Source organism: Cynara cardunculus, assembly GCF_001531365.2.
Source record: "Cynara cardunculus var. scolymus isolate 2C chromosome LG 10, CcrdV1, whole genome shotgun sequence".
In the NCBI taxonomy this organism is placed as follows: domain Eukaryota; kingdom Viridiplantae; phylum Streptophyta; class Magnoliopsida; order Asterales; family Asteraceae; genus Cynara; species Cynara cardunculus.
The window spans coordinates 18,250,338-18,263,165 of NC_037537.1; the positions used below are offsets into that span (position 1 = coordinate 18,250,338).

Consider the following 12,828-nt stretch of genomic DNA (forward strand, 5'->3'; position numbering starts at 1 on the left):
AGATAATTATGGTTAATTAAAATAAAATAAAAATTATAAAAATTACTTAATTACATTATTGTCCTTATTAAATTATTTATATATAATAAAAGTTAATTTAATAATTAAAAAAGTTTGAGGTTATTGGGTTGTTCTCGCATTCTCGTAAATCACAGGGGTTCTCGTTTGAACCTCCACCTATATATATATATATATATATAGACGAGGGATCGTATAAGGAGAGTTAAGCTGAGAAGCTTAAAATGGGATCTGGACCCTTGATCATTTTTAATTTCAAACCCACTCACGAATCACACTTGTCACGGGGATTGATCCGGTGCATCTCATCCTAATGTGTATTCAAGAATGAAGATCTTTTTTTACACTTTTCATCATAACTCTCATTCTCACTAAAATCCAAGTGTATATATGTATATATATATATATACACACACATACATATATAGAGTCAGATACGAGAACAATAACTAAATAATAGAATAAGATAAAGGGTTGCATCACATGTGATTTTATGCGTGTTTTTAATGTAAAATCACATGTGATCCATGCGACTTTGACCGTGACCTGAGGTTGCCCATACACCCTTTTTGGCAACCATTAGTGTAAAATCACAGGTGATTTTTGCATATGATTTGGCTGTTTTTCGTATTCTTTTATTTAGTTGTTCTTGTTTGAACCTCCTTCCCCATATATAGAATGGTAATCAAATGAGAACTACAAAAAAATTGAGAACCGTGAGAATTGATCTAAGCCCTAATTTGATTTTGATCGTATGGTTTTAATTTAAATCCGTTTTTAAATAGAAAATGACATAATCGTCATTTTGAAAACACAGATTCACCAGATTAAACACAAAGCACACATATTCACTAGATGAAACACAAAACATACATATTCACCGGATGAAACACAACACATATATTCACCAAATGAAAAACACAGATTCACAAGATGAAACACACAAATTGATCAAATGAAAGACACAAATTTACCAAATGAAACACAGATTCACCAAATGAAACAATGACTAAATTTTGATTTCATAATCCGAGTGCAAATGGAAACATAATTTCTTTTTTGATAATAAAAAACTCAAAGTTTTTGATTTCAGAAATCATTTAATTTCTTAAGTTTCTCTTAAACGATTTATCTTCCATGATTGTATCTCTCGATCGAAATCCAAGCTGATAAGTTCCATTACTTGCATCATCAGTAACGTTCATCATGCTGAATCTACGGCAACCATCGAGTAAATCACCGGTAGAATTCATCATCATGAGTTCCATCGTCGCCGACGATTCTCATTCACCACCAGCTGATGTTCATCAATCATCAGTATTTATTCACGATGACAAGAATGATGAAAAAGAAGGATTGATCTGGACAAAGGGAATATTGTTGAAGAAGATTAGGATGAGAGTACTGAAGAATTCCCAAAAGAAGAAACTTAACAAAACCACTAGATTAAGAACCGTCAATGAGTGTCCGTTCTGGTGATAAGCTCCGGCAAAAGTTCCGACGGATATTGATTAGAAGGTACTACGAAATCAGATGCTTTTCAATTTCTTGAAGATCTCTGAGATCTGTACAATGAGGACGGTTTTATTCTAGTGGAGAGGAATTGCGACTCCATTTTCTTTTTGGAGAGGAGGAAAGTCAGATTTGCAAAAGTGAATAGCAGTCATTGTTGGTTTTTGACTATGAATTAGATGTAAAATGCTATGAATGCCCCTTTCATCTTGTTATTTGTCACAAAAATATCATTGTTTTTAATAGCCTTTGATTAAAACCGTTAAATGATTGAGATTAGTCCTCATAGTCCTCAACTTGTTTTAATCCTCACATGATTAAACCATGTATATATATATATATGTGTGTGTGTGTGTGTGGAGTTTATTTAAAAAAACCACACCATTGGTAACACATTTACAAACCAATCTCACCTATTGATTTTTTGATATACATAGTAATATTTTTGTAACAATTTACATTTTTATTTTTATTTTTTGGTTTTAATTATTAAAAAAGGGTAATCCAATCATTTTTAGTTGATCTAAGAATGCCTTAATTAATAATTTATTTTATTTCAGTTTTAATTATTTTATTTCGGTTTCAATTATTTATTTATTTCAATTTTTTTTTTAATTTTCAGTCTTTTATTTTTAATTTTTGGTTTTAATCATTCATGAACCAATTTTTTACAAAACCTAAATTCATTCACGAAATCAGACATGAAATTAAATACACAAAACCCATATTCATTAATGAAAGAACAAAACATAATTTCATTCATTGAAACAAAACAAAAACCAAAAACAAAATAATGGTGGTTTCATATTTTCTTTTTGTAAGTCAATATGTTTCATTGCTTAAATAATAAAAACTTTTAGACCGGTGTTTTTAAAGAACTACAGAAATTGAATATTAGAAAGAGATATATATTTCTATATATACTAGAAGACTACTCGTACAATGCAACAAGATATATCTTCATTTTAATGTTTCGTTTTGTTTTATGTCTCTGTGATGTAATACGATTTATGTGATTTTGAGAAAGACAATGTTTTTACCATTTAATGAAGTAATTTATTTTTGGCTTACAATAAAATTTTATAAAGATAATGATTTTGTTAGAACTCAATGATTATCATAATTATATTTTAGATTTTTTACATTTAAAATAAGATGTTTATCATGTATTTGATTATGTTTATCTTGGTTAGTTATACGAATTCAAAAATGAAACTTTAATAAGTTGTACTTATGCACAATTTACTTGTAATATTAAATTTTAAGTAATATGCATTAATACACAATACTTAATACATAAAGAATGGTTTTTAAGAGTTTTTCAAATGCTATATAATATAGTACATATTATGTGTAGAATGGTTACCATAAAGACCGTCTTTTACTTCAAATAAAATTACCCATAATAAAAAGAAAGAGTAAATTATGTTTTTCGTCCCGTGGTTTGTTGAAAATTGTGATTTTTCCTTTGTATGGTTTAGAAATTGTGGTTTCGTCGATATAGTTTGTAATTCATTGTTATTTTTATTCTTATCATTTAAAATCTATTGTTGCTTTGGTTTATGTGGTTTACAATTTTTTATTATTTTGGTCCTTTGTACTTTGAAGGAAGGAATTAAGGAATTAGTCTAGGGATGAAAATAGTAATAAATTGTAAACCATAGGTGTTGTTTACCCATATGATTACAAGAAACAATGACATAACATTAACACAATGAAAATAGCGAATCAGTCGGCTTGTTTATTGATTCATTTTTTGGAATACAAAATATTGGGTTTGCCTTTGGCGACTGCTTCTCAATAATAAGTTGATAATACAATAATGAGTTGACCTACTCTAGAGACTAGGGACCTATGTATATACCTTGAAGATATTTACAAATTTGATCCCTCTAATTTATTACAAACAAAATATAAACCTAACATTCTCCCCCTTTTGTATTAAAGTCGCTTTAGACAAATCTTTTTCTTCTCAGGCGGTGGCCAAAATATATACTTCAAATCTGCGCATTATTCTTTGGTACTCCAGCTTCTTGTCAATCAAGTCCAAAACATTCAACATCATGTTCTTGTTATGCGGATCGAGCTTGTCTAGTCCTTTTCTTTCCAGCTCCAGCTTGTTTGACAGCTTCAATTTGATTATCTTTAAGGTTCCGTCAGAGTAGGCTGGTATCTCACTGAATCGCATGAACTTCTTTTCTTCGATGTTGTTGGAGTACACAATGCCAAACTCGGGCTGCTCTATTAACAGGAACAAGGGCAGGGACTTTATGTATTCCAAAATCTACTTCGGCTTCAACGGGTTTATCTTTGGTTGATTGCTTTTGATGCCCAACTGCAAGTGTGATACGTACCCAAGCATTATATGACGGAGCATGAAGCGCTTTATAGCTTCTAGCGCTATTTGCACGTCTTCTGGTCTGATAGTCCACTAGTGAATGTCCAGGTATATCGTCTTGTAGTCTTCAAAAGATAAATGCCTAAAGTCAGCTTCTGTGAACTTCCATTCCTTGCCGTCAGTTCTGATCATGGTGAAGACAGGGAAGCGGACGCTCATGAGTCTGTCAGTGTAGATGTTCTTAATCCCCACAATTTATGCCTTGACTTGACCATCTCGAGCGGTTGAGCCTTCGTCTTAAGCATATGCATATACTCGAAGACCTGTAAGCTGTTGAGGTAAGTGATCTAGAGAACTCAAACCGGATCTAATTCCATAATTCTTCTTATGAATACTTTGATCTCTGTATCTTCAACAAATGGAACTCTGATTCTCGTTCTTTTCCACCTCTCTACATGTGATGTAGTTAGAGTACTTGGGCTCGTAGTTCTCTAACTCGTTGGAGGTTGGGGAATCGACCGATATCTTGGAGGTGAATCTGGCAAGACACTGTTGAGATCGTTGATGTGGTCGAAATCTCCTGAGGCTGAGGCCCTTTTTCGTCGGATTCAATGTCGATAATTGGGCATGGCACCTCAGCAATGGCAGAAGACATTTGAGCACTTTGATCTTCAGCAGCCGCTGACTTTTCAACCATTGGCTTTGGTTCCACCTCGGCGGATTGCTGACGATGACCTTGACCTTGTTGTTGTTGTAACGATTCTGCATTGGGACTCGGTCTTTGGATTTGTTGGTAGATGTCATGGCCGGTGGTTCTTTGTCGTTTCTCCCCTCATGGTGTCGGGGTTGTCATCCCTGTCATCATGTCGTCGTTTTGACCCACCTGCCCAACTCTTGCATATGTCCTCAAGGATCTGAATCCTCTTGGACAAGGTCTAGAAACATGATCTGATGGTGTCTATCATATCATTGAATTGTGTAGTGAAACCTCAGAAACTGCCTCGGGCCTCGTCTTGAAATGCGTGGAACTTCGGTCTCATGACATACTCAGGTTGGGTTTATGCCCTAAACATGCCGATGAGATCAGCTTCCACTTGTCCTCCCTCATCTGCCTTGGACAACAACTTAGCGTATAAGAGAGATTTCAGCTCTTCAGTTTAGCACTCAACTGGTTGTCTAGGCTTAGGAGTAGGTGGTCGTCGTGGAGGTGGAGTTGGACTCGCGTGCTCTATGACTGATTTTCCCTTCAGTAGTCGTTTTAGTTCATCCACCTGGTTGTGCATGGAGGCTTGAACGACAGATAAGGCACCTGCCAGCACCTGCGTTATTGTTTCAGGTAAGGTAACACCAGGGGCACTGAGCCTTCCTGTTGACACGACAGTTGAATCAATTGTGTGGTCTACATTCAGTGTTGCAAAGGGTGTGGCAATGGTAGGATTTCCATCCTATCCTCGTGAAGTATCTGTATAAGATACCACTCTAGATGTTCCATTGTGTTCACGAAGAACCACTGGTTGAGCAACAGATGCTCCAATTGTATGTGTCCTAATAGTTGAATCAGGCTCTAGACTCGATGTGCATACAAACGATGTTGTAGATTGGGGCAGCGGTCTACTTATATCAATATCCACATTCTCCGAGTGAAAGGTGGATAGCACATGTGGTACATCCCCATATGATACACATGTGATATTAAATCAGAGACGCGAGTGACTTGCGATGCAATCTTGGTTGCGGGCCAAGTCGCCCTTACACCACTAAGCCCATTCATAAGTATTATCACATGTGATAAGGGCGTTGTTGATATGCTACTATAATTCATCAAGACCATCACATGTGATGCTAAATCATAGACGCGAACAACCTTTGATGTGGCCTAAGTCGTAGAATACGTCGTCTGCACATCACAGTGTCCCCTCACGCGTATTATCACATGTGATAAGAGTGTTCTCGAGTTCTCGTAAAATAGAGGTGTTCTTGTTTGAACCTCCACATACACACACACACACACTTAAAGGGTACTCGCTCAATACAACGAGATACATCTTGATTTTAATTTTTCGTTTTGTTCTGTCTCTGTCGATGTTATAATACGATTTTATGTGGTACTGAAAAAATGATGATGTTTTATTTTTGAATGAAATATAAATTTAAAGGTGTCATAAAATTTTGAAAAAAATGTATCGATTTTAGTATCAATTTTTTTAAAGTTCCTTTTTGTATAATTTCCTTAATTCAAATTTTTATTATAATTTAATTTAGATTTAACAACAAAGTTATTTATTTTTGGTTTAATAATACAATTTCTTTTATAAAGATAATGATTAGTATTTTGTTAGAATTCAATAGTTATACTAAATATATGTTAGATTTTTTATATTTAAAATGAGATGCCTATCCATTATTTGATTATATTTATTTGCAGTTAGTTACACGAATTCAAACATGAACCTTTAATAAGTTGTACATATGCATAATTTACTTGTAATCTTGAAAATTTTAAGTAATATGCATCAATAAACAATACTTCATGCATAAAAAAAAGATTTTTGATAAGGCTCCTCCTCCGAATGAAATTCAATGGGATCCAGACAATATTGATGCTAGTGACGATATCCTTGATATGGAGCTGGAACTGCTAATTCCCGAATAGGTTAACCTTTCAAACTGCTGTTGAATCCATGGGTAACAATTACGTTTCTGGTTCCATTTTTGTGGAGCATTTGCGCATAGAAGATGTAAAACAAATTTACCTAGTAGAAAAGATTTCAAAATCATCTGATTTTTAAGAGTTTTTATCAAATATTTTATAATATAATATAAATACACAAGGCCGCAAACCGGGGGACAAATGAGAGCGTATCACTTGTCCCTGACATTCACAAAATATTCATAATCATAAATAATATAAAAAGTTCACATTTATTATTCATGATGATTGAAGACACATGTCACACTCTCCTTTATCCCTGTTCACAGAAAAAAATATATATATATATATATTTGCAACAGACATTTACATGTCTTAAGTAAATAAATATATAAATCTAATCAGTGGATCACATAGACATGTATCGTGTCTTCAAACACAATCTGAATAAACCACCTACCAAATTTTGTGCCCTAATTATTGGTAAGTTATAACCTCGTTTTCATGACCAAAATAATCAAAAGCGTACGAGTTACAACCCACGCTTCCATTCAAATAATGACCAAACATTTTTAAAAAAAAATAGTTATTTAAATGAATTTTTTTTGGAAATATTCATCGACTATTAATCTGACACTACAAGCCTACTTTTATTTACAGTATCAAATTACTTCCGACCAAAATTAAGAAAAATAATTAAAAAATAAAAACAGCAAGCATATCATTTTGTAGAGGTTTTCTATAATTTTTTTTTTCTGATTTTGGTCAGAAATATCTGACACTTTTGCTTGTGGTGTCAGATTTTTGGGTCAATGGATATTTTTGAAATAAAGCATTTTTGTGGCTATTTTTAGAAAATGTACGATTAAAATGGCTATTTGAGTTAATTATCCCTTTTCAAACGCTGTTTCAGAAAAGATGTACGGGGATCATTTGGTTTAGAAAAAAAGTAACAAACAAAACTGAAATGCAATTATTTCATCCCATAAAAAGTTACAAGTTATAATCTAACATATAAATCAGGATTCAGAAATCCTTGGGAGGGTATCTAAAGTGTAATGGCCAAGTCTCCCAGTACGATACAGATTAATAAGCTTGGCAGCAACCATGCCATTGCCAGTAGTATCTCCACATGGGTTTGAAGTAACATTGAAAGCTTTTCTCAGTGCTGTAAACTGTGCTTCAATCAGTTGTACCATGTCCTTCTCATCTTCCAGATTACCTTTGAAAGCTGAGATCTCATGAAACAGAGCTCGCCGAACAGCCCGAACCACGAAATCCTGCAGCAAAGCATCGATAGTCTCTGTTATGAATAAAGAAAGGAGCACAAAATCCGACGACTTCCATTGTTGGATGTTTTCTCCCCCCCATTTACGCGGAAAATAGTACGCACACTACTCACCTGCGTATGATCGTTCACAATTTGATTCTCTCTTTTGTCAAACTCTGATCCACCAGAAGATGCTCCAAGAGACAATGCTGCTTCGTCATCATCCGTGGTGGAAATTTTTGCCCATTTCTTGTATTCATCACTGAAATTGAGTATAGAGAGAAAGTACTGAGCAAGCTCTGACTGGTCGATCAGAATGTCATCAATGGTTCCTGCATTTTAAAGAGCAAGCCTGTGAAGAAGTACACCAATAAGAAAGGATACATGAATCATGTGACATATAGGTGTCCTCCCCTCATTTCAAGGAAATAAATTTGGGCAAATTATCTATACCAGAAGAGACCGACCTAGAAATTTTTTCAAGTGGTGGCACCATTTGACTATAAGAAACAAATATAGGATATTTTTCACAAAATCATCATTGATCTGTTGGTTAATTCATTGTTTTTCATACGTGAGGTCTTGTGTTCAAGTCTTTTATTACATTTCTTTTTCAGAAACATAATAGATCTAAAATTAAACGCTAAAAACTACAAAAATGACACTAATGGGATTCGAATTCGGTCTAGGGTGGAAAAAGTCCTTGCAAACCAACTCTACCAAGGGAAAGTTGTGTCCTCATTGTAGTTTCAAAATATATAGGTGACACACAACAAACTGATCTGGTGGCACTTTTCACGACCATATAATATTTTACACTACGACAGAGGAACGAAGCGGTGCCCGTGCTACCATATGCAATATACTGGGTCCGTCTTTGTAAAACAACCCGTTCCAAATTGATAGGAGATTGGATTTCTAAGATCCTTACAAGCTCATAGTTGTAGGCTACCAATAGCTTTCACCATGGTTTCGAGAGTGATAGTAAAATGAATGAGGAAAAAATGCTTCACTGAAGGATACCAGTCAAAGCCAATTTGGCAGACAGTTCAGCATCAAGAATCTTGGGAGGCAAAATTCCGGGGGTGTCCAAGATATAAATATTAGGATGGCTTGCAATCTGAAAATTCATATTTTATAAGATCAGAAAGGAAAGTTGCAGCCTTGAATATTATTTTAACTAAATAAATTCATAGCTGCAAGAAGTGAAACCAAGTTCTAAAAGAGCATGACAACCAACAGAAACCATCATCAACCATCAAGGAGATTAGTACTGCAGTGCTGAAAATATTGGTTTTTCCTTCCTCTGTTCCAGCAAAACCATGGTGAAGAAATAATGTAAGAAAGATTATACCTTTAAACTGATGATGTTTCTTGTCTGCCCTGGCTGTGGACTCACAGTGGCGTGTTTTAACTTCCCTTTCTCTTCAAGAGAAATATATCAAATGTTAGAAGCAACCACAAACATGTTTTCTTTTAGAAGAAAGGAAAAAGAAAAACAACGAATTGCAAAGCACTCCTTGAGAATTGAAACTAGGATCCATTTAGATAAAATACATTATATTCCCAACTATGCGTGTAATGGAAACAGAAGGATCCATCAATTAAGCTTAAATTCTTAAAAGATAATTCCCGAAGAACCAACCTCCCTAAACTTGATTAGTAAAGTACCCATTGACTCATTAACATGCCATGTAAACATAAAGTTTTTCGAATTTGTATTCCCCTGTCTATCTCTGCAGCCATGCTACATTTGGTGAAATAGATGACATTATGCAGGGAGAACCAGCAGGACATGGTGTCAGCATAAACAAGAAATTTGATTGCAAATGATGCGTGAGAAAGTTGTGAAATTGCCCTGCTCTTCATGTATTCTCGAGTCTATGTAAGGGGGAGATTGGGGATTTATTGTAGATGAGACGGACACAACTAAAGAACTTTAAGAGGGATCTGGAGGGTCCAATGAAGGGTAATTGGTCATCTGGTAAATGTGAGTTCTGTTAACCAAATATGGACAGTCCACTCTATATCAACTCGAGGTGTAGATAGTAGTTGGGAGTTCTACATGGAAATTGATGGTTTCATATTGTCCAAACACCAAAGAGGTGATAAAAGGAAAATTCATTATTTGCCGATAGAAAAACACTGTTGTGGTTGTCTAATGAATTATAATTACCTGCAGCGCTGATTCTGCCTATCTGATGCAAGGAGTTCGCAAAAGCAGATTTCCCAACATTTGGAATTCCGACGAGCATTACTGTAGTGGTGTGAGTTTCACTAGAATGTGTGGACCTTCTTATGTCTCTAACTCTGGCTTGTAGAAAGTTCAGGAACTACAAGGGAATACTCTTAGCAAAAACGTTGCAAATACAAGCATATGATAGAAAACATAATGCACATATTCAAAATGACACCCAAAGAAAGAATGTGCTCCCAATCACCTCCTTGATACTGTCCTTGTTATGAGAATTGATAGCATAAGGTATGTAATTCCGCTCCTTGAAGTAAGCCATCCATTCCTAAAAGATATTGTGCTATGAATCAGCATACTGAGGTGGGAGAGCCAAAAAACTTGGTAAGAGTACATCAATCAAAGCATAACTATATACAAGGTATTCTTAATGTCTAGCAGCTTCAAAATCTGATGTTCAAATTCTTAAATCGAAGAAATTAAGAATTACTAAAGAATAGAAGTCAGGCTCTATTCAAACAGTGATACATAAGACTTATCATGGTGAAAAGGTTCCAAAGATAAGCATGATATGGCAGGTGAACTCAATCACTTAACTGACAGCTAGAAATGTGGAATATGGTAGGTTTAAAAATCAAACGTTAATTGTGCATGCAAATTTAACAATTTATGTGACATATGATTTGTAACATTCATATGTGAATCATCCAAAATCACCGTTCAAGAAAATAACCAACAATTTCAAAGGAATCTATCACCTTAGTTTTTGAGTGATTAGCGAGATCCATTTTGTTCAGTATAATAATGTTCCTTGAGGAAGATGGGAAGTATCTCAATTGTTCGTATCCTGATGACATTGGAATCTGAAAGGAATGCATGAAGTGAGTGCCTGAATGTGTATAGAGTAAACAGTGAGTACAGTATGTGCTCAAACAAAAAATCTTGACAAACATAATCTAAGACCACAAACATACCTTCAAGAAACTTCAAACAAGTTGCAGAAATTTGGGGATCAACATAGAAAAGGATCAGTAATTCAAAAGGAACATGGCCAAGATGGTTGTCTAAGACATTTTATCAAACAGTTGGTAGCCATAAAGAAAGGAGATGATTCTTACCCTTGCGTCTCTGACTTCAAGGACAAGATCGACAAGTGGGATTCGCTCAAAAATGGCACGAGATGCGGCACGCATGTGATGATTGTACCACCAACTTGAAGATTTGCTCTCCGACACTTTCTTAACTGAATTACCCAATTTTTGAACAAAACTAGCCGTTCCCACCATTTTTTCAAATCTCTGGCGATGCCCTGACGACAACGTTTAGTCTTTGTGGTCAATCTTTCATAAATGCATCTCAGATTTTTCGGTTTTGTTTCATGATCCAATTTGAATAGATCGTCTGTTTTTCATTTTAACACATGACAAAATTTAAAGCACAAAGCTTGGTTGATTTCAAAAGTTAAAATAATAGAAGGTTCCATGTTAAAATCTAAATCCTCTTGTGGCCACAGAGGTTTAAATATGATGACTTCGGTCTATCTGTAAAGCAGGTGGTGGTCTTGAGATTAGTCAGCTCGCATAGCGAGTTCAATGTCCAGATTAATCAAAAAAAATTAAGGAAATTTTATTAAAAAGGATGTTTTTTTCTACAAAAACACTTATCAACTTATTATAAGTCAAGTTTAACTTTTTAAAAAACTCCTTGTTACCGGTTTGGCACCGGTATAATTGTTTATCCAAATACTCAAAAATACTTATTATCGATACCACACCAAAATAAATCAATAAGTTATTTTTATAAGTAATCCAAGTTCTCCCTAATTAAAAGAAGTAAAATACCATAAATGAATTATTCATAAATGAAGTAAAATACTAATAGTTGGGCTTGTTAATGTCAGTGGATATTTGGGCCTGGTCTTTTTGGTCCAGTATTATCAATGCTCAATTTTTCACTAACTAGTCATCAGCCCATTAATCAAATAAGCCCATCTGACAACCCATTTATCTGGACCATATTTTGGGGTATTTTCTCAGATCTAACTTTTGATGCCTTTTTTTTTGTAGTTGTAAAAACATATTCAATAGAGAATTCATATACTTTATAAGTTTTATATTTGTAGTACTTTTGTATTTATTTCAAGACATGTTTAAATAGGTACTTTCTTTTTAAAACATACAATTGTTAAGAATCACGTCTGCTATAATGTTGATCAACTGATGTCTTAAAAGTGCTTTACAATTGTACTTGTTATCTTTGTAACTGAAGCATGTATTTGAAAACATAGCTTCAGTGATTAACCGATTTATTGGGGAATTTTTCAAAATGGTATACAAAAGTAGTTTTTGTGTAGTATAGAAATAAAGATGGTTTGGTTTGTATGTTTCACCTTATCCCACACAGGTTAAAAAAAGTGAAATAAATGTGTATATATAAGTGGTACTATATATATATATATATATATTAATTTAATAATTATGAAAAATGGTGGGGCGCCAAAAGGGTGCTACACACACTTACACATGTGGGTTACGGTTCAATAGTAACAATTTGGAGGTTGTCTTTTCACGTACAAAACCTTCTATTCATGAAGGGCCTCTTGGAACAAAATCGTCAAAGGCCTAAATGTTGCCAATTTGCCTTTACCGATGGTTGGTTCAATTCGCATCGCTTTTAAAATAAGATGTGTTTGATGCCAAGTCTAAAAAATCTGCCAAATGTGACAGTTCAATGGGTAATCACGGAATGCCTTTACATGCATGTACCTTCAATACCGAAAATAACCATCTCTTACACCCGATTATTATAAAATTTGTTGCTATAGAAAGTAAACACAAAGTATTATACAA

General features: G+C 34.4%; 1 protein-coding gene across 1 annotated transcript; it reads right to left on the reverse strand.

Annotated features, from left to right (window-relative positions):
* Positions 1 to 7,512: 7,512 nt before the first annotated feature.
* On the reverse strand, positions 7,513 to 11,265 carry LOC112520331 (DAR GTPase 2, mitochondrial). The gene is made up of 8 exons (XM_025128679.1): positions 11,098 to 11,265; positions 10,738 to 10,842; positions 10,230 to 10,307; positions 9,965 to 10,121; positions 9,143 to 9,213; positions 8,812 to 8,908; positions 7,921 to 8,120; positions 7,513 to 7,798 (listed from the first exon to the last, which is right to left on the reverse strand). Exons 1-8 carry the CDS (start codon positions 11,263 to 11,265, stop codon positions 7,538 to 7,540), a joined length of 1,137 nt encoding a protein of 378 aa, XP_024984447.1. The 3' UTR covers positions 7,513 to 7,537.
* Between the last annotated feature and the right edge of the window lie 1,563 nt (positions 11,266 to 12,828).